At 39.2% G+C, this 25,366-nt stretch overlaps 3 protein-coding genes and 1 long non-coding RNA gene across 7 annotated transcripts; 3 read left to right on the top strand and 1 right to left on the bottom strand.

Annotated features, from left to right (window-relative positions):
- Nucleotides 1–667: 667 nt before the first annotated feature.
- On the bottom strand, nt 668–7,881 carry LOC109858469 (anoctamin-4). 3 transcript variants are annotated; one of them, XM_020435744.1, is made up of 14 exons: nt 7,455–7,881; nt 6,171–6,519; nt 4,892–5,039; nt 4,203–4,485; nt 3,952–4,106; nt 3,591–3,836; nt 3,299–3,498; nt 3,046–3,183; nt 2,754–2,971; nt 2,262–2,570; nt 1,861–2,170; nt 1,548–1,753; nt 1,162–1,449; nt 668–1,070 (listed from the first exon to the last, which is right to left on the bottom strand). In XM_020435744.1, the coding sequence occupies exons 1-14, from the start codon at nt 7,491–7,493 to the stop codon at nt 771–773; spliced, it is 3,189 nt and encodes a 1,062-aa protein (XP_020291333.1). In that variant the 5' UTR covers nt 7,494–7,881; the 3' UTR covers nt 668–770. The 3 variants fall into 3 exon arrangements, with proteins under 3 accessions (XP_020291333.1, XP_020291334.1, XP_020291335.1); XM_020435745.1 differs by having other exon boundaries at nt 3,952–4,103; XM_020435746.1 differs by having other exon boundaries at nt 4,892–5,024.
- Nucleotides 7,882–9,941: 2,060 nt separating this feature from the next.
- On the top strand, nt 9,942–14,886 carry LOC109858461 (leukocyte surface antigen CD53-like). Of its 2 annotated transcripts, XR_002250619.1 has the most exons (6): nt 9,942–10,158; nt 11,459–11,647; nt 11,894–12,058; nt 12,165–12,380; nt 12,456–13,559; nt 14,611–14,886. XR_002250619.1 is itself a non-coding variant. In XM_020435735.1 (5 exons), exons 1-5 carry the CDS (start codon nt 10,099–10,101, stop codon nt 12,609–12,611), a joined length of 786 nt encoding a protein of 261 aa, XP_020291324.1. In that variant the 5' UTR covers nt 9,942–10,098; the 3' UTR covers nt 12,612–13,789. The 2 variants fall into 2 exon arrangements, 1 of the variants encoding a protein (XP_020291324.1); XM_020435735.1 differs by lacking the exon at nt 14,611–14,886 and having other exon boundaries at nt 12,456–13,789.
- A 104-nt stretch (nt 14,887–14,990) lies between these two features.
- LOC109858462 (CD63 antigen-like) lies at nt 14,991–21,672 on the top strand. The gene is made up of 5 exons (XM_020435736.1): nt 14,991–15,215; nt 20,017–20,211; nt 20,355–20,531; nt 20,866–21,075; nt 21,324–21,672. The coding sequence occupies exons 1-5, from the start codon at nt 15,156–15,158 to the stop codon at nt 21,396–21,398; spliced, it is 717 nt and encodes a 238-aa protein (XP_020291325.1). The 5' UTR covers nt 14,991–15,155; the 3' UTR covers nt 21,399–21,672.
- Nucleotides 15,222–19,951, top strand: LOC109858463. Its single transcript, XR_002250620.1, has 2 exons — nt 15,222–15,421; nt 15,544–19,951. It is a non-coding gene; the product is annotated as an uncharacterized LOC109858463 (long non-coding RNA).
- Nucleotides 21,673–25,366: the final 3,694 nt, after the last annotated feature.

Below are 25,366 nucleotides of genomic sequence, written 5' to 3'. Positions count from 1 at the left end.
AATATACATATATAAAAATATTATATCAAGAAGCATACACAAACATATATGTACGTGGACAGGTCAATAATTATCCGCGCTCTGTTTGTAAAATTTAGAAAAAGAACAAATAGAAAATTTACACATATGTGTTGTGTGTGTGTGCGGATGTATGTGTGAGAGAACCTAGACAATTTTCGACTTAGCCCTTAAGTTGAATGCAAGTCTATGTAAAAATGACGTGTGATTTGTGAATTGTCTGTTTGTTCTTTTAATGAATTTTTATAAATAGAATGCAACACATTATTGACTTACTCGTGTGTGTATATATTATATATATATATATATATATATATATATATGTACATATATATAGACACACATATATACATATTGAGAAAGAGAGAGAGTGTGAATGTATACGAGAGAGATTAAATATATACATACGTGTACTATAAATATATTCTATACAATAGCAATTGTAATAATATTTCTAGGAGAAAGAAACATGGCATTATGTAAAATAAAAACAAAATATATCGCGTAGAGTATTTGTAGTAAATGTTACCTTATATGTATATATATATATATGTATATATATATATATATATATATATAATATTGAAAGATCATGCAAATGTAAATGTTACTGTAGAAACGAATTGCGGTCTACTATATTTGGAAAGGATCTAGAAGGAAATAGAGAATACAGCATTTTGGCGTTTGATCTTTTCTTATTATTCTTTCGTAATAATTCATGATTGGAATGGCGCGGAAAGAAATAATAACGATCATGGGACTTCCCAGACTGTGGATCCGTCGCTGCGCTTGCTGTGCCTGACACCACCGTCAGCGTGAGTAGTAGTATCCAGAACGTCACTCAGCTTGCTGAACCGTCTGGCCCAACTTCCTCTGCCGATGCTTCCGGCTTCTCTCAACACCGAGAGCAAGTCGTCTTCGTCCTCTTTGCCTCTTATTTCCTTCTCGTACTTCTCCTCCTGTGCGATCAGTCGTTCGCGTTGCAGTTGAGTCTCCAAGGAATGCGGCACGCACGGTATCACGTAGCTCATAATACCGGTGAGTGCAAAAACCTGCAAAGAATTTTTTTTCATTTCTTTGTTTTCTTTACCGTCTCGCGCGTTTTGTAAACCAAAAAAAGATCCAATCTAAAACGAGACTCACAACGTGCTCGAAGACAACAACGAATGCCAAACGCGCGGCAAAAACGTGCCAATACTGCGGACTGAGTCCGTAAGGATCCGGATGATTCGGAGGATTTCTGTAGCCCCGGTATTGGCATATCTCCGGATGTTCGTCTTCCACGTCGCTTTTCATGTCGTCGAGATAATCGGAAGTATTGAAGTCCGACAACGAGCTGTCGATGTAACCCACCAAATCACTGGTGGGCGAGTAAACGAACGCGTACACGCTTCGTGGAATAAAGTCGGATGTGTACGCGATAACGAAAGCCTGAAAACATACATACGACGATCGTACCGCTACGAAACTTCCGAGATAAACGCACATAAATGATTCGTTATATGCGACTCGCAAGAATTTTCTCGTACATTTGACACCACCGCCACGTAAGTAACACCCCTAAGAATACCCAACCAGGCGCCGATATCCTCCACTCGTTCGGCCAAAGGTCTTCGGGCCTCCTTCACCATTTTATACGCATCCAGTCTTATCTCGGCGATGTTGTTCAACAACGCGAAAAGAGGTGCTAGCGGAAACGCCGCCACGAACAGTGTCACAAATCCGTACTGCAGAACTAAACATTCGCGAGAATAACGTGACAAGAGATAATGTAAAAGAAATAATTTTTTGTGTGTGCTGCAACATTTATTTTTCCATAAATTTTTCCAAATTGTAACTCACTCATCTCCAGGTATTCGTCGAACAGAGCCAGTCTTCCGGGATCCTGAAGCTGATAATCCTTCTCCCAAGCGGTGTATCTTCTGTCGTGGTCTTTCGTCGCCGCGACTTGCGTTCTCTTGCGCCACCAGTTCCACAATTTCGGCGACAAGATCTCGAGAATGTTGTTAAAGCATTGCTTGCCGACCATTATAATTGCAAGTTGAATACAGACTTCTGAGAGACAACCGGCTGGATCGCACACGTCCGTTTTAATGCGATAAAATTCGGAGGCTCTCGCATCCGCGTCGCCAGGTTGGACGAAAAATCTTCCCTAAGTAAAATCGCAAATCTCGAAAAGCGTTTGCGCAACAAAATGTTTTATTCTATTGTGAAATTTGTTAATTAATTACGTATATATGTACCTTGAAAAATGCGATATAAATCAAGGAAGAGTAAAAGTTGACGAATTCAAACAGAAAGATTTTAAACGTAAAACTGGCTTCGTACTCCGTCTGCGTTCTCGGATTTTCCAAATTCACCATCCAACGTGCTAAACGGTGATATATTCGCGTAAGTATCATTATTATCACCAAGTTAATGAGAGCCGCGGTCATGGAAGTGAATATTTTCGCGTGTCTCTTCAGGAAAGAGCCGCCGCCGCCGTAAAATACAGCGACCAGCGAAATGCGATACACAATCGTGCCTAGAACCGCTCCGAGAACCACGCATATCTAAAAAAGTAACAAAGTAATAATAATAACAATAACAATTCCGATGATATTTCGCGTGGCAAAACAAAGTCTTTAAACAAAAATACGTAAGTGCGAAAAAATTGCGAAGACTCGGAACGTCTCCGTCATTTTTTTTTTCGCACAACAGACGTTCCAAACTTCAACGCGACATTACAAAATTACCATAAAAAACACCATCGAGCCTGTAACGGTCATTCGTATGGCCTTAGACCAATTGGGCAGATACGGTTCTCTCTCTTTCGTAACGGGATTTATTCGGTACGTTTTAACGGTCGCCTCGAACTCGGGTCTGGGCTCTTCGTCGTAATCGGCGTTCTGAAGATCCCACTCCCAAACGATCACGGCTTGCCGTCGCTTCCACAGTTCGAGAAACGTCGTGGCTGTTGGATCGCGAAAAGTGAAAATCAAGCGCGTAGAAAGCGAGACGTTACGTCGTTTTTATCGAGTCGCTTACCCCAAAAGGACATGAAAATAGCGAAGAAGACAGTCGCGGGATTGTCGAATAAGTACGTTAGTTTCGAGAATATACAGGAATCGCCGAGTTTTTGATAAGTACAAGCTTTGTCACAGAGAGGACACAGAGTGATATTTCCTGTGTGAAGAAATTACAATACATAAAAATTTAGATATGTATTCATTACATATACACACACGCACACAGAGACAGACACGCAACAAACATGATTACGTTAGAAGAAAAGCTTTACCAGCTAAATTAGGGTCGCAAATTTCTTTGCTGGGAACGTTATCTTCACCGTCCATACTCCCGAGGCCGTAAATGAAACACAAGAGACCCACGAAAGCTGGCGCGTACAGACATTTTGTGTAAAATCCCAACCAGGCGAAGTAAAGAGCAACCTTCTCGCCAAAGTATCGTCTTATTAGCCACAACGGTTGCTTCTTATACCTGAACAAACGAACTCGCGTGAAAGTCTCTTTCAAATATGTACATAACGTTAATGAATAAATTATTTAAAATGTATTTGCTCTTGTGTGTACCATTGCGAGGGTCTCGCCCATATCAAGTACAACAGATGTCTGTCGAGAATCTCGCCGCTGCGCATGGGTTTGTTGTAAGGACCCTCGTGCAGAGAGAAACAATCGAGATACGTCCCGTCCGCCAGAAGTCTGCGAATACCGGACTTCTCGTTGCTCTCGTCAAACCTCGCCCGTAACAATATCTGCATCACTATCAGCGATCTCTGAGCGGGCGTGTAAGCGTTGTCTCTTTCCTTCACGATGAATCTTTAACGCGATAACATTTCGCACCGATTAATTTATCCCCCACCCCTTTCCTCCCGTTTTCTTTCATCTTTTTTTTATTGTATACTTTCCGCAATGGACAATACTTAAACAATACCTTTCCTCGCGATCGCTCGAATCGATGTAGTCGTAAAAATTCGGTTCCTTCGGGTACTTGGTCGTGTCCCAAATGTGAATTTTGCGTATCCACTCGACCCACTGCATCCATTTCTTCCAGAACTTTGACATTTCTTTGGCACCTTCCGCATCCTGCTTTTGATTTCGAGAGACAATGATTTTTTCGCGTTAATTCTCAAACACACGTGTGCTTCGTGGATTGTTTTTTTTTTTTTAAGAGACTGCACGTACCCAAGTCTTCATCGGGATCGTTTTGAACTTTTTGGTAGGTAACTTCAGTCCCATCACCTCGGCGTATTGCACTTTGATTTTCCACGGTATGTGCAATTTCAGAAAAAACGTTTTCCCATCGAACGAGTTCTCTTTCGGCTCGAGTTCCATTTGAAGACCCTCCTTCACGAGATTCTGCTGAAAAACCTTTCTCTGTTCTCGCCGACGAGCTTCTATTTCGGTCATAACTCCCTCGTTCTCTTCTTGGTAGACTAATACCATATCGATTCTTCGGTGACCGTCGCTAAAAATTGTATCGTATTGAATCGGATCGGCAAATACAATACGAGCAAACAAGTATTATTTTTTCCAAAGACAACTTCAATCGATAACGATATTCTTTTCGTGCGCGCGTGATGTAAGTTCTCGCATTAAAAAGACGTCAGAAACAAACAAACCAAAAAAAAAACAATATAAATGAGATTTCAGATATAAAAATATTCATTTCTTCTTTCGAATTATTCGTACACGTGTGTTTACGCAACGATGAAAAAAAAAAAAAAACACGTTGAAACAATCGTAAACGACATTGTGAAGGACTTTTATTAAAGTGTTATGAGACAAAACTTCCCCTCATGTTTATTTATGTAGTAATATGACACGTGGAAAACCAAAATAGCACCCGTGACATATATCGCGCGATGACTTACCGAAAGTAGAGTGTGTCGGAATCGATTCCCGTTTCCGTTTCTTTCGACGGCAATGAATCTCCAGTGGTCTCGGCGAAGTCCAGCGAGACTGGCGTAGCCGGTAGCGAGGGGTTGATTTCCGGACTAGCGGGTGCTGTGAGTTTAGGACCTTGTCCAAATTATACAGAAATTACTTGCACGAAGCCGTACAAGCTTCTCACGCCGATATTATTACATAGAATTGTGTAATCTCTCTTGTTTGGCGCGCGGAAAAAATGTCAAAAATATTATATTTTGTTGTACATCTCAGTATACGCGTGAGATCGCGACATATCTTTTTCTTTCTCTCTCTGTGTCGAATCGCGTTGTAAAACCTGTTGCGTTGATAAATGGAAAATTTTCGTGAATTTCTCGTAAAAAATAAACGCGCGCGCGTTTATGTACGTCATTTTATTTCTCGCATTATGCACCGCGGAAATAGAAAATTGGATCGCTCTTCTACAGTCGCAAATATAGAATAAAACTTTTGTTATTAATGAGAGTGTAAGGTCATGTGCGCGAACGGAATTAAAACACCACCGAGGGGGCGTATATGCGCTATATATACAATCGCGCACTTTCTTCAAAAGTCATCACCCCTCTCCTCCACGCTTTACCTTGAAGACGAGCTCTAGCTCTGCTCTCTCCATAAATGCGATCTTCGCGCGATTGACTTATATAGGTAAAAAGTGCGCTGCTATTACGAAAAAAAAGAGAGCAAACAGTTTGAAGAAGCAAAGTTGAAGGAGTTTCGTAACGATGATAATGCCATGCCCGACGAAGCCGAGTCGCTGTATTATTTATACATCTAATATTCGTGACACGCTGACATTCGTATACGCATATTGATCGAAGTTTACTGACATAGCTTTATTGCCGCTTTATAGACGAGGATCGCCGCGCGATTTCCCGCGAGTTGACTCTCTCTCTCCCTCTCCCCCTCTCTCTTTCTATTTTTTTCGTTTTATATGTAAGTTGCGTAGAGATCGTATCGAGTGTCTAACATATGACGAGCCTCGTTACTGAAGGCGCGATGCGACGAAGAGATTAAAGTAAAATTAGTTTTCATTACTTTGTGTGAGAGTAACGGCGAAGAAGGGGTGTTCGCGCGCGCGTGTTTTCGTAAAAAGAAATGCACGGAGAAAGAAACCCGACAATTGCCCGCTATTTCAAGCTACATCAATCTTGCATTAATCTAATTACTCCACTAGCTGCACCAGAGAAAGAGAGAGAAAGATTTAATTAACAAATGAATCCTCACCAAAGGCATCCTGAGCGATCAGATTCGTTCCGGACGGGTATACACTGGCCTTCGATAGCCTTCTGATTGAATTGATGTTAGGCGTTCCTCCGACCGGCGGCAGGCCTCCGTTCTTATCGGGCTCGTAAATAACGTTCCTGTTCGAACAGACGGAACCGATCGGTTCCGGTGATTTCAGCGCACTCTGAGATCTTGTTCTTATCGGCGTCGATTCGCCCGAGGAGGACTCGCGCGACGAGATGTTTCCGGAACCGCTCGATTTCTCGTCGTTGAACTGATGCTCGACCGGACTGTTGTCGTCGGGATGAAGAAAAGCGCCCCAGCTGCTCGGTCGTCGACTGTGATTGTGCTGAAATGACACGTTCGAGTTGACCCGTTTAGATTTCAAACTATACTCTCTCACCAGTCTTCGTATTATTATTCTCTTTATCGTAAGTGCGATTGTAACACACGAAGAGCCGCATGATCATATTGACGAGATCCGAGTTTTAATTTTTGTAATGGAGTTTACGATGTGAAAATGAAAAAAAAAAAAAAAGAAAAAACATAGACGGGACGATCGATATCTTAATCGTTTTTAGTGATCAAACATCAATATAAACGCGACAGCTCTTGTTAGCGTAGCGACATGAACACAACGCGTATTACGCTGATTGGGTACAGTCCGCATTCGCCGAATGTATAAATATTTGGAATGGAAGCGCGACGCGCTTGTAATGTTTTTTCAGTTGGATGAAAGAGGTGCGGGAATAAAGGATCTCTTTTAAGCTGTACATTTGCATTATTTAGATAAAGCATCTATAAACCGGTCGCACGTGTATCTACGCGGATCATCATTTTAGATATTTTTACTCGTGCCCTCCATGCGCAAACGCACATATGTATCTCACGAGCATTCGTTTTTTTTCTCTCTCTCTTTCTCTTTATGTATATTTGAGCTACGTAGTTGCTCGATCGTGTAACGGCGTGACAAATTACAATTTACACAGATAGATATAAATTTTATTCTGCAAATGTACCCGGGTCGCGCAACAGAAAAGTCTCATCAAATGTCCATTAGACGGCTCTGTGCGATATCTAATGCACGTTTAATGAGGTTTCTGTTTTCGATTTTTTTGTTCTGTGTGTCGATAATGTGTACGTATAAAATGTCCTTAATGTACGTACGTATGTATGTGTGTGTGCACGTATACAATACCAAACATACACACAGTGACTCACTGTGAAAAATATTCTCACATGCGCGGGATGCAAAACCGTGTTTTGGAACGGTGCTAAGTATACCTGGCTGTCATTGTCTACTTGCAGCTTGCTATCGTCCATGTTGATAATTCTTTGAGATTTTCTCGCTACGTATCGCTCGCATAGCCCGGAAGACTATAACATCGACACGCACAGCAATTCGAAATGTCAGTCGATTCGCGATGACATCTCTCGCATCCCAGAAACGATCAGATCGGAAAGGATGATTTCTCGATCGTCGAGAGGATCATCGTGACAAAATGGACAGTAGATTCGCCAGCGATGTTTCGCTGAGCGAATTCTTCGCGCGAGTCTTTCCCCGATCACGGTCTAATGGTTAATCGCAAAAAAAACTCGCGAATCGATCAGTGTGTTGATAGCTCGTCGGATAGTCCGCGGCCTTGTGTCGATTGTTCAATTATGAATGGACTCAACCCTCGCTCGAAGAAATGCTTCGATGGTCAGGGTCGTGCGGGGCGTTCGAGGATGCGCCCTTAAGAAGGTATGAGGGAAGACACCTCGAAGGAACCTCGTCCATTCAATCGCCACGAACGTGGTTTCACGCAACGGTACATGGTGTTGAGATCGTCTGTACGTGCGTTTGTAAATTAAGTTTCTTACGCGGCTCGTGTCGCCGTGGGCGCGTGCGGATTCACATTTAAACTTATTCCACTTTCGTAGTATCCGCAACCGTCTCGTCTTCCTTTGTTTTTGGTTGATTTGATAATCGTTCGATATCTTCAAACTTTATAATAAACAATTCGAAAAGAAAACATTCGTCCTCTTTTTCCGTGTCAGCACGTCACATTGTGACAAAACTAAAATAACAAAATAAAAACATTTTTACGCACAATTGGGAAACAAACACGATAAAGTTGATGCAAATTGTTGTAACTTTTTGTCGCGCGCAAGCGCGCGTATCTTTTTTTGTTTTTGGGAGGGAAACGTTGTAAAAAATTGAATTTAATTTAATTCCGATCGAATCGGTGACTCTTTCGCGACAGTAGTGTAACATGTACTGAACGGAGAACAGCGGAGCAATACTTATATACCACGCGCGTATCGTCCCATATCAGTGTCCTTTATTTATAGTGGTCGCGTAGACATTTTGCAGGAGGGGTGTATATATATATATACAGGGTGTCCCAGAATTGCCGTACAATCTCTCGTAGGCAGGTAGAAGGAGTAAAACTGAGTCGAAAAGTCCTGAACCATTTTTTTCTATTATTTATAATAAAGGAGTAATTATTGAGTAAATCAGGCCAATCAGCGCAGACCTTTAGCCAGACGCACGTCAGTGAGCCGCGCGCCTCGTGTGTGTGAGCGCTCACTGACATGCGTATGGCTAAAGGTCTGCGCTGATTGGCCTGATTTACTCAATAATTACTCCTTTATTATAAATAATAGAAAAAAATGGTTCAGGACTTTTCGACTCAGTTTTACTCCTTCTACCTGCCTACGAGAGATTGTACGGCAATTCTGGGACACCCTGTATATATGCATTTACCCTTTCCGCGCGCGCGGGAGATGTTCACCTCCTTCCGGCCAAGTTCCGCCGCGTGGCGGAATGTCGAGGCTTTTCGCAGCATCACTATGGTTACCCGTTGGACACAACATTATGTGTGTGTTACGTTGCTCTGAAAATTATTGCTCCTCTTTCGAACTTGAACTTGAAAGGCTGGCGAACGGCAGACGGTATACCTGGTGTGCACACACGTAGATAAACGTGATGTATACAACGCTCGTATATATGTCACTCGCTCTGTCACGTAATGTGGAACAAGTTAGGTGAAAGTCGCATTTAAAAAAAAAAAAAAAAAAAAGAACCGTAACACTTTTTTACTCTCAACGCGCTTTTCAAATTTTTATTTCTCTTTTTTTCTCATCACGCATGTGAGGTTTTATATTACGCGGTTGATTAAATTGTCGAATGGACTGTACAAGTTATTACAAACGAAGTGACAATCTCAATTCGGAAGAAACTTACCGACAGGATAAACTTTTTATTTCTGTTGGAAAAAATTATATGAAAACGCGTTCGTTGTAACACATTTACATGTTACGTCCATTAAAATACTCTTATATGCGGAGTAACAATCACTTTATATACCTGTTTGATGCAACGCGTAGTTCCATTTAAGAGATTTGTTGAAGAGAGATTCAACGTCACGGACTTTTCTCATTCGAATTGTTTAGAAGGTTGGCCCTCTCGCTTCGCCCGAACAGCGTGTGAGTTTAGAAATTGTCGAGAAGCTCTCGTACTTTTCAAAAATGAAGCTCTGACGTCACGTCCAATGAGAGGAACGCTCGGGCCGATATTCACGGAACCCACGCGAGTGCTCGATCAACGTCGGATTGGCTGGTTGCGCGCATGCGCAGTTGTAGTCGCGACGAGCCAATCCAATTCGGTCGACCGTACTGCGATTGGTCGATTTTCGCGAGTTTTGTCCGCGATGCGCATGGTCCGTTGGGAACGCGATTTTAAGTTTTCTTCCGTACACACGCAATACACACGTGTGTTTTCATAGGAGCGTGTTTAGTTTGGCGTCCGATCACCGTGGCGACGATTGAGCACGCGTCACTGAACGCATCAACATCGAGCAAGCCGGACAGCCGCAACGGACAGCTCCGAGTACGATCTTCGAAAAGTCGTCTTTTATTTCGTGCTATTTATAAGTACGGCAGAATGGGACGATTGTTCGCTTGTTTCCGATGCTGCCTCGTCGTTGGTACGGTTCTGCTTGGCGTAAGTTGAAAAGAGTCTGTTAAGTTTTTACTCGCGTGTTTTAGTTAGACGATCGCGAAAGAAAAAAAAAAATACCAATTATTTCGACCTCGTGTCGTGCGATTAGGATTAATTGAGCTTCTTGTCGCGCGCTGCTGCAGCAGCAGCAGCAGCAGCAGCTCGAGATCTATTCTAGCAGCGGTCGATGACACATTACTGCGCACGTATAAATCAAACGTGCAAGCAAGTGTGCTTCGAAATTTTTCGGATGACGGTACGTCCAATCCGAGTTCGCACGCAGAAATGTGTTACACGCGTGTTAGTTAACACATGTAACAATAACGTAGGACAAATCCTACGTACAAACAACAAGAGAAAATGTTGAAACAACTGGATATTCATTCACACACTCTTATTTAAGTTTTTTATTTAGGTTTTATAAATTTACACGAGCGTTGTGTGCAAGCATTACGTAAAATAACTACATTAAGATTTGTATTTCAGTTAGGCGGAGTATCGTCGAGGTGGATGTGAATAGAGTTGGGCGAAGTTCGAAAAAACCCGCCAAACAAGATCACGAATTACGTAAATCGAATTACGTAAATGAGTTTTTCCTAAGACAGTTCGTTCAATTCGACACGGGGTTTACTTATTTAAAAAAACGCGTAATATATATATAGCGTGTATATGTGTGAAAAATTGTCTTTTCTTCTAAATTTTAACTTGCGTTTTCCGTACACACGTAATGAAAGTTTGTTTTTTCTTGAAATGTACGCGCATGTGTGCGTGCGCGCGCACGCGCGCGTTTTAATTAAAGTTGTATGTACATGTATGTGTCTTATCTTCTGAAATAATCTTTATGTTTTTCTAAATCTTAGATCAATTTCATCGCGATAACAGTCGTCATAACAACTCGATAGCAACGTGGCGCGTCGTCGCAAAAGTTTGTACGTTGCAATTTCAGAGAAAGAATTAACGTGTGAACAGCTTCGACGAAAGTGATTTTTTATCACGAGATCTATATATACAATATACATACATATATATACTGCATATATGCAATGACCAATAAATGACGTAAATGATATATTTAAAATATATTTTTTTTACAGAAGAATAAAATTATTTAATTTTAAAATTGCTTTCGTGTAATATGATGTTAATGAATCATACAAATATGAAATAAATATTTAATTCAAAATGTATTTCATATAAATGACAATGAGGACAATTAAACTATCTTTTAATAAATAGTTTTATATACACAGGAAAATACGAACAAGCGCACACTTTTGTGTGATCTATTCGTTCTCTCTCGTAGATCTCAGGAGCAATAGTGACGGTGTTTGCTGGTTACTTTATTTATCAGCTGTACGAATACGCGCCGGTTACACCTGATAACGTGTGCGAGTCCGCCGCTGTCTTACTGGCGATGGGATTCACAACCTGCTGCATCGGTTGGTTCGCCTGGCAATTCCTGAATTTTTACAACAGAATGCAAGTTATCACTGTAAGCCATTGTTTTTCACGTTCAGCGAATAGAAAAACGTACAAAGTCCACATTCCGACAATAAAAGCTCCTTAGTTTTCGAGATGTAATCGGAATTATGAAATTCGATAGGATTATGAGAGTTGTTTACAGAAACTTTACACTTCCCCTATCAAATCCATTAGATTCCCGACGAGATGTAAACAAAGTGTTTATCAATCTGTTTATAAACAAATCTATTTATTTACGAAAGTGGTTTTATTTAAGTTTGCTGTTGCACTGGGTACCATTGCACTTATTGAAACTTGCGTGGGAATTTGGGCCTTGGTGCGACACGAGCAAATAGACACCCTATTGCCGGAGCAACACGACGAGATCTTCGCTCTCGCGATCTCGGATGAGAAAACCACTTGGGACCACATGCAGTCCACGGTAAAAACGCTGTATACACATATCTGGATTAAAGAAGAGACCAATATAATCAACTAATCGATTTCATGATAAAAAAGATAAAAAAATAAATGTATGTAAATTACAGTTACAATGTTGCGGCATAGACGGACCGAACGATTATCGTAACGTACAGGCGATTCCGTGGTCCTGCTGCAACAAATCTTTGGATTTGGTGGACAACAACATTGATGGTACTTGCGGCAATATTTACAAGCGCGGGTGTCAACATGTGGTTTTAAATCGGACGAGGTCGATCCTTCTTCACATATTTCTGCTCGCTTTGTGTTCCGTGCTGTTGCAGGTGATTCTCACTCAACTGTCAACATTTTATTCGTCTATTATGATGGTTCGTTTTCAACACCAATTGATATTCCAGATTTCTTTTATGGCGTGTATGACTTGCTACGCGAGAATCTACAAGGACAAGATGAGATCTCAACTGGAGGTAACCAGACGCCAGCGAAACGTGAGGGAACTGCGAAACAACGACACGCTTCTGGAAGACAAGTGGAAACGTTCTGACGGACTCTAGCCAACACCACATCGAGCCGAAGTGACGAACAAAAAACTGCGTTATTTAAAAAGGAGGCGTTGCGACACTGTGATATGCGAAATATACCGCGTTTCGCGTAGCGACAATATTGACGGATGTATACACGGATAAGTAATACGCTTCCGGACTTGTTGACCAAACAGCGCGGTGACAAAGTTTATCGGTGAATCTTCGAGAGTTTATCTAAAGAAAAAAATTTCTTTAAGATAAACTTGTCGATAAAGTTGCGTTTCGGTATTTTTTCCGTCGTATATCGAAAACCCCGCATTGAGAAAAGCAATATATATATAATACAAATGTAATATTCCGACGGGTGCTAAAGTTTCGTGTACCTCTTGTTTTTTACTGCCATTTTACAATCAAACGATCGTACGTAAGTATTTTACTACAATTGATAAAAAATTTAAAAAGACCAGTAGTAAACATATTTCACAACGAGTAGAACTTTTTTCTGACATTACTAATGCATTGTTTTCGCAACGTTATGATTTTAGCAATGCCAAAAGTTACAAGTTTCGTCACAAGATTTATTTTATTTTATTGCTGCGTCAATTTAGCGCATTTAGAAACTGCGCGCTATACTTTTTATTTAAAGCTTTTTGTTGATTTTAGTTTTTATTTTGCAGATATTTTTACAACACGTTGTCGTTTATTTTTACATGTATGTCACTTCTCGCTTCTAACGTCACAAAATAAAAACAAAATATGGCTGCTATTGAGGTTAGAGAGTCAGTACAAGCGATCAAATGCACGGTGCAATAAGCTTTAACGTTAATTCATAAAAATAGAATGTTATCCGAGAATGCGTCATTCTCGTATTAACCACAAATACTTGAGTCATCTTGACGTTAATTAGCGGAATACAAATCAAAAATGATGAGTTTTCTTTTAAAGGAAATGTAAAGAGATACGGCTATTGTTAGCTCTGTAAGTGCAATTTTGCGTATATATACACATATCTGTTTATTTATGCGCACTCACGTTTCTTTTCGACGCGACAATTTCCTTTTGCGCGATCTTCTTGGTTGTCAAAATGACATTTTGTTTTGTTTTTGTTTGCGCGCAAATAAAGATTTTGTATCGAGAATGTTTTCGAAGGAATTGAATCATATACGAATGTACAATCTTTTTTACGAAGAAAAAGTGTTCAATCCTGATGGATGAGTTGCTGGCAGTTTATTTCTATCTCCGACGATAATCTCGTTCCTCGAATTACCGGTCGTTACGACGTAACATATTGTCACTTCCTAAGTTACATTAGGACATATAGAGATAGCAAATTCACAAAATTATTGCAAGATTTCTTAAGTGGCAATTCCATGACTTTAATGATTGCCTGTGTCATTTTTGATGGTGAATAAATTGCAAGGATATTATTTTCTTATCAAAAATCTTTGCGATATCTCGTTGTTAAAAGATTTGCAATCAATACGTACTTCAACGTCAACAGTTGGTTGTTAATTGTTCATTATAATAACGACTTGTTTAGTTATTGTTCAAATTAGTTTGGACGTTACTATGTTTCAATAATATGTTTACCAGGTAAAAAGAAAAAGAAGAAATTTTACCGAGATATGCGAGATTTATATTCTTAATTATTGCTTCTATAGGCACCGACTCGGTGGTCTTGCGGCCTGAGTGCGAGCAAAGTGATTTATGAAATCACCTGTGATTCTCCAGGTTGGAGGTTTAGGCGTTGGGCTTTGCGACTCAACCCTTGGGAAAAAACCAAAGTTCAAAAATGTCCCAGAGTTTTGAATAGAGTTATCTTTTATATTGTCTAGAATAATAAAACAACTCTATGCTTTCATTAAAGTCATAGAATTGCCTCCTAAGGAATCTTGCTATAATCTTGTAAGGTTTTTTGTTATCTCTATATCCAATGTAACTTTTGTGCCCAATTTCTTCACCTCTGATAAGTTCTCGGTAACTCTTTATCTAAGAAATAAAGTATATTATTTTGTATATCTTTATCTAGAGAGCAGCTATCGAGAGGTATGAAGAGGTCGGGGCCTTTAGAGAAGCATTATCTCCGAATTGGTAAATATGACATTTATGTTACGTCGTAACAACGGATCCCCATGCGCTTTTGTTTGGCCCCCTCCCGTTACTTCGCAATCTGTAATCTGCGGTTCGCGGATTTTTTTTTTAACAAAACCAAGATAACACATTGTTTATCTACCATCGTGTTTCTTACGAGAGGAAAAGATATTGCGACGAGGACGCGATAATCTTGGATCGCGACACGTCATTTTACCGCGAATTGCGTCTTCGGCTGACTTCGGGCGCGCTCGTGAGTCATCGAGACGAAGCGCCGTGCGAGTCGCGCGACAGCTCGCTTGAATGGAAAAGTCAGTTGAGATCGAGCCGTCGACCGGTTTGTCGATCACAAAATTATAACAAGACGATCTTAAATTTGCGAAAATTCGAATTTTTTTTCCAGTTGCGCGTGTGTGCGGGTGGGTGTGCGAAGACGATATATCTCTTTCTCGTGATCGCTGCGTTACGTGATCCGCGATCAACATGGGGTGCGGAATGGGAATGATCAAGTATCTGCTCTTCATATTCAACTTCATCTTCGTGGTGAGTACAGTCGGAGCGCCGACACGTACGTATGTGCGCGACGATGTTGATAATGTAACGTCGCCACAAATCGACACCCGGCTCTTCAATTACGATATGTCAGCTTCATGTTTTAGCTCGTTATGTTTTGTCACGGTATAATCGCGCACAACTCGCTCACAGCCCGATCGTTTCGGAGTTTCACAGGCTTATCGCAACGCGAAAACGTAATTAACGATCTTGTTTTGCGCCAATTCTCCTTTTTCTCTGTGTCTTTGATGTAATCGAGAACCTCGTCGCGCGACACGCAAATTCATCGCGAGCGGTTGATATTTTTTTCTTTTTGCAGCTCCAACAACAACAGCCGAACCAAATTGCACTTCCGGTTGCCGTGCGATTGTTCCTCTGACGATTAAAATTAAACTACACGAACTACGTGCGCAGTAAATGAAACACGCGGTCGAGAGTTCTTTGCGGATCGTATTTGCCAGTGCGGTTTTTCTGCGAATTTGTAGGCGTTGTGTGTTACTCAATCCTCCTTGAAACGCCCGGACGTGTCACTCATGATCTCGTGCCTGACTCGTTGCAATTCGCTCTTCGTGTGTATTGTGTGAAGTATTTTAAATGCTTCCTTTTTTTGCACACAACACACGTTACGTGAGGCAAACGAGATCAAAACCGTCCACACTTCGATATTGACAATAGGGTCAGGTAAAAATTGAGTTTCTCCGAGCATGTGCGTGTTTATAAGAGCATAAGCGTCGGGGAAAAAAATATCTCGCCTATAAGGGACAAGTTTTCCTTGACATCGATTCCCTACCTCGCTACATAAAAAGTAAGAAATAAGATCAGTTCGAAATTTTTTCAAAAATCTCATTTTTAAACACTTGATCGCGCGATATCTAGTTGCTCCTAATTTTGTAACAATGAATTAAAACCCAATGAAAATGTTAAAAATATTTTAAAACTGTTGAACAAATTTCTCAAAATTAAATTTTCGACAGTCTCGAGACATACAGTTGGCTTACAGGCGTGTGTGTATTTTGTTTATCACATATTTAATGGGTCTTTAATTACATCGTGCAAAACTTCCGCAATTTTTCAATCGCAAAACATATCGATCGTGCGGTACCAGCAACTCTCGTTTAAACACAGCAATTACGCTGCGATGTAAGTCGCATTTTGCATGTTAATTACTGCGATGAGAAAACTGTGAAAACGGAATCGAAATTAAACGTATCTCGCGAGAGGAGATAGAATTATCTACTTATTCACTATTTCAACGATCGACACGATTAAATCGCTTATCAACCGATAAACTCGCATCCAATCGCTGCATCGGTTGTTATCGCGTTTTTTCTCTCAACTTTTGTGAAACAAAAAAACGAAAATTCGATCAAAAGTCTACAAAATTCATCCAAAATTTTCACGTACCTAATAACACGCACCTATTCGATGAACATTAAATACGACTTAACGCGGACGATGAAGATAATAACGCTGAACGTAAAATGGAGAACGATAACAGTCCCGAGGTAACGGGCTCGCTCTTCTCGATCGTTTCGGAGTATACGTACTTTTCCGCGAACATCTAAGTGCAGCTCCTCTCTTTTCCGCTCAGTTTGCCCCGCTACGGTTTAGTCACACCGGCTGACTCAAGGCTCACCCTTCATCTTCTCTCCCTCACTTCTTTCCAACGGCAGTACTTAGACTTTAGTCGCGTATTGAATTTTTGTCCAACGTTCACAACGAGAACTCGTTCTTTTGTCATGTCGGATGACAAAGAGAATTGTTGCGTAAAAGATTAAAAACGCGTCCCTTTTCTTGAGTAGTTCCTTCTATATCCCCTTATAGTCGATATATATATATATATATATGTACGTAGACGAGCTGGCGCCAGAAACGGCGTCATCGTTTCCATAAAAATGGAAAACTCTTCCTCGAGCAGAACGCGTTTCTTTCTATTTTTCCTTCGCGCGTTGTAACATATCGGTAGAAATGTATTAGTCACGCGCAAAATGTCGCAAACGAATTTTATATGTTAACCGATAACAAATGTATTTCTATCGAATCGATTGATTGACACACACTCGAGAGTTTCGCGATAATCTCTATACACGCGCTTACGTCGTCAATGTTTCACGCGCATTTTAATTATTTACGTGTCGCGCACGTGCTACCTATCGGAAAATCGATTCGGAAAAGGATTACAGATGGACGATCAATTTTGATGAAAATAAACCACGCGCGCATTCCTGAGCGAATGGCTAAAATTAGCGGCAATCTTGTTGCTTGCGCGCAACTATGCAACGCGTCAAGCAGTCAAATCAAGGAGGAAAACTTCACTTCCTCTATTTTGTACGAGATGGTCGTGTTGAAAAAGAAAATATCCAGGAGAATATTGTATGTTCAAATGTTCTTTTTTTTTGTTTTAGATGAGAAGAGAAACACACCCCGATAGATTTATTTCGTTGTAACTTATCTCGAAAATTAGTTACGTAACACTTGACTGTGTGTGTGTGTGTGTATGTGTGAGCGTGTTGCTGAAGTCTCGTCACAGTTGTCTGTAAGAAATACCCGACGAACCCGTCGTCGGGTGACAAAGTTGGCAAAGGTTCGGTGAGAAATACTTAGTAGTCTTACAAAAGGTCGTAAAAGGTTCCCGACAACGGGAACAAAGAAATGACAATTTGTATAGACCAAGAATTCCGAGCGAGACGAGTGCGTCGTAGATTCTTCCAAGAGAAATTTGCTTCAATTTTACAGAAGTTCCTTAAGAGTTCTTCTGTAGATTCTTCGATAACTGCTACAACGCGATGTAATTTTTTCTACTTTGTAATTGTAATTTTATTTAAAAAAATATAAAACTATAAAAAAAATACTCTAACAAATAATATTAATGTTTTAAAATTAAGTATTAGCTACTGATTTTCTATATCTTTGTTATCAGATAAGGAGATAGCCGGGAGTTTTCACTTGTCGGTAATCGATATTTTTAGTATCGATGAAAAGATAGATCGCAGATTATATCGCTTCTTCATCATATTTTGAGAATATTTTGAAGCACACAGTTCGCAGAACAAAATTGTTCGAATAACGATTATTAAATAATGGCTGCGTCAACGTGATATCTTTTTTTTATCTTTATTTTCATTGAGTCATGCGGTTTTCCGGATAATGCGGACATTGCGCGTACATGTTTTTCTCGCACGATATGCAACGTTGCGTTGGCTGTGCTGCCACGCGATACTCGAATGCAATTTTCGTTCTCTATGTGATCGGTAGAGACCTTCCCAATTATGTTCGTCTGGGAATTTCCCTGCCGCCTCGCAATTACCTCACCGTGGTTTGAGATGTGTCACATCTGCGTTTGCAATTGTCTTGCATATCTTTTCAAATTCTTCGCAACACGTCCGTTAACACGTGACATTTTCGCACTTCATATTCTAAAAAAAAGAAAAACATTAAATTTTATCAAGCGTATGTGTAAAAACAAACGAAGTTGCGCAACACGTTGATGCGCGATTACGAAATGTTATCGCTAATTGGGCGCCATTTTAGATCATTATTTCAAGACTGAACTATTATCAGCGCGTTGATAAATTGTTTGTTATTCGCACCAGTACCCAAATGCGTTGTCGCGCAGGGGATTTTGATGAAGTTACACTTGAATGTGTGTTTTTTCTATCAATCATCTTTCGATTAAAATTCCATCGGTAGACGGATCGTCGCGCGAACGCGTTTTAGCGTTAAAAAAAAAAAATAGATGATTAATACCTCAGTAAAGAAAATTTTTCCGGTCGGTAAATATCGTTCCGTTACGTATCAGTCGCTTTAAGATTACGGACAACGAGAGAATGTTTCCGCGGAAAATAATAGACGAAGGTTTTACGAGTTCTCCTCGTTCGAGGACGCCGCGATGATGTCATTTCCGCGCGCACAGACACGCACTTGTCGTATGTACACAAATTTCGCACACACACACACTTGATACATGACACAACGTCGCCTCGTAAACGAACCACGCTGCATCAATATCTCCCCCAACTGGCATAATGCTGTGAAATAAAATCAGACAAGTTTTTTTTTTTTTTAGTAACCATACAACACTACGAGATGATTCAGCGCGATCGATCTCAAATGCGTACATCTCTAAACATGTTGGTTACATTTTCCAGCTTTTTTTTACACGCGTCTTCTGTAAAAACCGCGCGTCGATCGCTATCTGCGAATCGAGGACATGAATTACTATGATTAAATCGATCGAAACGTTTGATTTTAAAGACCGTCTTACGTTTCACTTACGTATCGAGGTAAATTATAATAGCAGGCCGCTCTTCGAGATCAATCATCGACCATGTGGCGCAAGCGATGCGTATAAATACGCGTACGTGCGCGCGCGCGAGTTTGCTTGCTATTATGCTTCAAGGACGATTTCCAGATATCTGAAAACGATCTGGTGTTGGTTAACTCTCCGGCCGGCACGGTATTTCTATTTTTTGAAAATTATTAAGCAACAATGTTAAACGCATGTTTGGCAACAACACGGTTTATAATAATAAAGTTTTCGAGATTTTACATCTCTCCGAAGATTTACACACACAAGTCAGACTTTGAATAAACGTTTAAGAATTTATACGTAATGGAACAGTTGGTGGAACACGAATTGACGTTCCCAGAACTTGTCGTACTTTTTTCTAGAAATTCAACAAAAAAAAAAAAAAAAAAAAAAAAAAAAAAAAAAAAAAAAAAAAAAACAGAATGTGATAAAAGCCCAACTAAACATTGCAATTTTTAACAACACGGTATGTTCTTGTTGCAGCTATGCGGTCTGGCCATTCTGATACTGGGTGTGATAGTGCAATTGCAATATGTGAAATACGCCAGTGGCAAAATAGAAGAGATCGACTTGAATGTGCCGTCGATAACTCTGATCGTTGTCGGCAGTATCATATTCATCATCGCTTTCTTCGGATGCTGCGGAGCAATTCGCGAGAGCCACTGCATGGTCGTCACGGTAAAACGAACGTTCTAGTTTCACAAAATGATTTATCCTTAGAATTTATCTTAATTTCTAATTTTTAAGATATATTGCCTAAATACATCCGACAGTTTGTCTGAAAAAGAATTTCAATCGACTGATACACTTCTTCTGCGCAGTTTGCATCATTGCTTTTGACGATTTTGATCGTGCAAGTGGCCATCGCAATCTACACGTTTGTCGAAATGAAAAATTCCGAGGAACTCAACGTCGAGGCGACATACAGGAAAGAAGTCTTCGATCGTTACACGAGGTCAAACGAGGATAAGGAGCTCGTAGATATGATACAGAATCAAGTACGCGTTTTCTTTCTTACTTTCTTTCTTTCTTTCTCTCTCTCTCTCTCTCTCTCTCTCTCTCTCTCTCTCTCTCTCATGAAATAGTTGTTTTGTATATATTAATGCGTTTTTAATGCACATATTAATCAAATAATTGTTCATATCTTCGACCAAGTTATATTCTATGTTGTATACATATATGTAAAAATATATGTATTAAATCTTAAAATAAAAAAACAACAATACTGTGACAAATACTTGAATAAGCACAAAAAAATTGTATACATATATAACAAATGTTTGCGAAGTATTTAAGCGGATTATAATATTTTGCCACTTAAACTTTTTACAGTTGGAATGTTGCGGCGTCTTGTCCTCTAACGATTTCAAAGATATAGGAGTGGAATACGTCCCAGGAAGTTGCTGCAATAAAGATGCAAAAACTGCACGATGCTTTCCGGACGAGGTGTTCAAACAGGGTTGCGCACCTGCGATACAACAGTTCCTGAAATCTGGGCTTGCAATATTAGGTGGCATCGCTCTGGGTATTGCTGCTATCGAGGTAAGTAAAAGCTGTCTCTCAAGAATTAAGTACGCACTTTGAGAATCGAAAAGGACAATAATTACAGAAGGGGGGGAAACCAAAATGTATATTCAATTATTCGCGAACGCGCGCTCGCGAATATATAAAATATATTTTGCTTAAATATGTTCACAGAATCGTATAAATTTGTGCTCTTTTAATTTTTATTTGTTAGATACGTTAACGCGAACATTTTAATACGTGTGTGTACTTTTGTTTTTCTTCAGCTGATCGGTATTATTTTCGCACTGTGTCTGGCGAACTCCATCAGAAACGCCGAACGCAGAGGTTACAGTGTGTAAAAGAAGAAAACAGTTTGGGAGAAGCGCTGTCTCACGTGGGAAATTTCCAAAACAACGCATCACAGTATCCTAACGATATATATCGATATATCGATACCGTCACAATATCTTTTTGTCTGCAAAATATGGTGAGCTACTTACAAAAGAAATTAAAAAGATTTTGTTTTAAGCGCTAAAAAAAAAGAACACAAATGTCTTTCCTATGTCTTTGTTTCGAGTTTTCTTTTGTATCAGCAATCGTGCGTGACTAAAGTATAAAGAAATTTATAGTAATGATTGTTTTGTTTGTTTTCCTATGTTTGATAAGAGACTCAAGTGTGGGCTTCGATTTACACTGCAAAAGAAGTGTGTGAATTCGCACAAAGAATATATGTAAATATTGCGCGATCAATAACGAAAATTTAGAAAAATATCACGTGTAAATATTTCAAATTTACACGTGTTACGATTTTCGTAAATTTCCGTTATTAACAACGAAACACAATAATTGTGTTTGCAGTGTGTAACAATGAAATTTCTGTTCGCAATCGCTGTAGCCCTCGACTACATCCTTTGGTTATTTTTTGTTTGTTTTATAAACTTTTGTACACGATTATACAAATTTTGATACGTGGTATCTTTTTAACGTTGCTTTCTTTTGTACAAAAGTATTCTTTAAAAAAAGGAGTTCGACAATACGAGAGAGAAAAGAATGTAATTTACGTAATTTGGTAAAATGCGTCACTATTTTGTACGATCGCTTTGAAAAATGCGAGATTTAATTGAAAACGATTGAAAAAAAACTTGCTTCACATACCTCAGGGAAACAGGAAAGAAACATAGTGATACAAGCAGAGTTTACAGAAAAAGGTAATGCTAAGAAAATTATTTTCATATAAAATGATTTACACGATCGTACCTGTGGCGAGAACAGCTTTAATTATCGCCGTTAAAACGAATAGATATATATTGTGTACACAGAGAACTTCTCTGTCTATATATGTATATGTTTATATAAAATTTACTTTGTACAACACAGCATATATATTGTAAATGTGGATATTAAATGTACACGCGCGCGCATTTTGTAACAAAACTACACAACTACAAATATATATAGTATATATTATATATATACACATATATGTATATATATATCTTATATATATATATTATATATATCTCATGTATATCTCTTTTTTATGACCGTATCCTTGACAATAAAAACGAACAAACATCCGGTTGTATTGATTTATATTCCGCAATAACGACGCGGCAATAGCATAAAGACAAAAAGCTATGCTCGCAAACAAAGAGTGTAAGCGAACGTTGAAACAAAAACGTTTTATCTTATCATTTATTTTAAAATCAAGATTGCTATATCAATAATAATTTTCCGTGCGTCACTTTAAGATTATTTCTTTTCACTTTTACGATGTAATGTTCACATACTCGTATAAATAAATATTGCTGTTGCTGCCAAGTTATGGCTTTGTATCTTCGAAATGAAAAATAAAACGCAAACAATTAAATTTATCAACTTGTTTTTCACACAAATACACACGCACGCACACACCTAAACTATTTTTATGCAAGATATAAACGACTTACCTCTGTTGCGTAGCACAGCAGGTGTAAAAATACATTTCTCGTACAACAAAGTTTCTTCCGATATGAAGTTAACTGAAGTAGTAAATGTGATATGTTACAAAAAATGATTTTTTTTCGTTTTACGTTTGATTATATATATGTATATACTTATATGCATGTATACATATGTATATATATATAAATATATATAATCATTATTTATTAAGTTCAAGAGAGAATAACTTACATATCTGCGTCGAACTATAATACACTCTATTTACATTGTCGTAGGTTTCAGCGAGTTGTCTCAACGTTTGTGTAATTTTCGTTTCGATCTCGCTGCTGTCATCCAAAATACAAGAGCGGCGGAGACGTGTTCTCTCCGTCTCCTCCTTCTTTTTCTTCCGCAGAAACTTATAAACATCTTAAAGCTACGATCAGTAGTCTATCATTTTTCAGGCTGCAGGACGAAAAAGTATTTTTATTGGAAAAAAACACAAAGGTTTGTTTTCCTCTGCAACACATCAGTTTACAACACATGTATACTGCTCTATTGTTAAATTAAAAAAAAAAAAAAAAAAACTCAAATAAATTAACTCTCGATTAAAATTATAACATAACAAGCAAATCGCGCGTGCTAAAACGGCTGTATTCAGGGAGGCTTCGGTTTTTAGCACTAATTAAATCCCGCGCACACACCATGCCAAAATGTAAAATTCGGGAAAATACTGTTCTTCTCATTAAGTGTAATTATTAAGAAGATTGTTTTCTTTTTGCTTTCGTTACACCTTTTGTTTTACTAAATCCAACTAATGGTTTTTGTTTTATATAATAAATAATAACAGTAATATTTATTTCGTAATTTTATCCTACCACCGTGACCACTTATATAGGATATATCAGTTAATTGTATCACAAGGACCATAATACATAATACATGTGTGTACATAATTGAAAATATACAGTTCCTACAGCTAATCCCAAATGGGACGTTTTTTTTCACGACGTTACCTGTGAGAAGAGGAGAAAAAAATTTGGGTCTAAAAAGTTGTTGCAAAAAATCTCGCAAGATCTCTCTTTTGTTTTCAAGACTTACACAGATTGATTTCGTCGACGTGTTTCTTTCTCTTCATTCACGCGAAACACGATCCATCATCGGTGTATAGAGGATTTGACAAACACGATCCGAGGCCCGAGAGATTGCGACAGTTAATTCACTTCGTTAGTCGGTTGTCTCACTTGCTTGACTAGAAACATCAGCAATGCGAGCGCGACGAACACCTTTCGAAGAGGAAGGATTTCGTCCCTGCCTATCCTCGAGAGCGTATTGAGAACCTCGTTAATTTTAACGTCGTACATGCGGTATTACAACAGTATTTTTTGTTTTTCTACGTGTAAAATATCTCGATCTCTCTATCAGCTTACCTAGGATTACATATAGCTAGTGATATTAACGCTTGTAAATCGACCACAAACGCTCGTTTTTTTTTTTACCTACATACAACAACCAACGCGCTCGCGCCTTGTGGAACGCGAACGAATTTCTCACAAATAAACACTGAGGCGCCTTTTCCGTTTGCTCGATCGTACAAAAGGTCGCGAAGTCGTTCGTTATTCCGTTGATTTTTGCACACACGAATTATTATACTTACCCTTTATCTCTTGTTTACTCTTTCACGTACACAAACATACACACACACACACACACACACAACTAACAATCTATGTTACAAAGTTCGGAAACGAAATGTACAGTCTCGGCCGTTTCTTGTTCCGGAAAAAAGACAGAGAAAAAATAGGTTTCGCGTCAAAGTATAAACCGAATTATTGATTGACAATTTCCGCGACGACGTCTCTCTCGTTGACAAATTGACATTGATGAGAAAGAGAGTACAAAATGTTTTTAACACGTTTCCATAGAAATTCGACAAATATCTCTTTTTAGCCTCACACGCGATAAGACGCAATTACCACTTGTGTAGACTGGGCTTTACAGAATGAAGAGGCTACTTCTACGTTTTCAGACGTGGTCGATTTGTGTGTTCGTCGTAAGTAAGCTAATTTTTGTTTAGTGTCACGGATCAACTACAGTTTATATGTCTCTTACAGCTAAATAATTTTCGATCCGCACGTATTTATTTATTTAGTAAATCGTTTGGCGCACCGAAATATACACATGCAGCGCGAGTCAAAAAAAAAATGTACAACTTCCGCGTCGGCTCTCGTTTATTATTGGTCGCGTTCAGCAGATACAACTGTTGTACAACTGTTGGGTGAGTGTCTGCTGAACGCACTCTGCTCAGTCACCGCTACTCAACATGTTTAGGGAGCGGACGCCATTTTTTCCATCGAAGTTTTTCTCTGCTACCTAAGCGTAACATGTTGTAAAAGAATATGGC

The sequence above is a fragment of the Pseudomyrmex gracilis genome, unplaced genomic scaffold (genome assembly GCF_002006095.1).
Source record: "Pseudomyrmex gracilis isolate BER0280 unplaced genomic scaffold, ASM200609v1 scaffold_206, whole genome shotgun sequence".
Taxonomy (NCBI): domain Eukaryota; kingdom Metazoa; phylum Arthropoda; class Insecta; order Hymenoptera; family Formicidae; genus Pseudomyrmex; species Pseudomyrmex gracilis.
The sequence above is the reverse complement of the archived record's forward strand: the minus strand, read 5'-3'. Positions and strand labels throughout refer to the sequence as shown.

Coding starts and splice junctions, on each gene's coding strand:
- LOC109858462 (XM_020435736.1), top strand. CDS start 15,156: ATGGGGTGCGGAATGGGAATGATCAAGTATCTGCTCTTCATATTCAAC. Junction 20,212..20,354: donor GCCACTGCATGGTCGTCACG/GTAAAACGAACG, acceptor TCTTCTGCGCAG/TTTGCATCATTGCTTTTGAC. Junction 20,532..20,865: donor TAGATATGATACAGAATCAA/GTACGCGTTTTC, acceptor AACTTTTTACAG/TTGGAATGTTGCGGCGTCTT.
- LOC109858469 (XM_020435744.1), bottom strand. CDS start 7,493: ATGGACGATAGCAAGCTGCAAGTAGACAATGACAGCCAG. Junction 3,184..3,298: donor TTGCGACCCTAATTTAGCTG/GTAAAGCTTTTC, acceptor TTCTTCACACAG/GAAATATCACTCTGTGTCCT. Junction 2,171..2,261: donor TTTATATCGCATTTTTCAAG/GTACATATATAC, acceptor GATTTTACTTAG/GGAAGATTTTTCGTCCAACC.
- LOC109858461 (XM_020435735.1), top strand. CDS start 10,099: ATGGGACGATTGTTCGCTTGTTTCCGATGCTGCCTCGTCGTTGGTACG. Junction 10,159..11,458: donor TTGGTACGGTTCTGCTTGGC/GTAAGTTGAAAA, acceptor TCTCTCTCGTAG/ATCTCAGGAGCAATAGTGAC. Junction 11,648..11,893: donor ACAGAATGCAAGTTATCACT/GTAAGCCATTGT, acceptor GTTTTATTTAAG/TTTGCTGTTGCACTGGGTAC.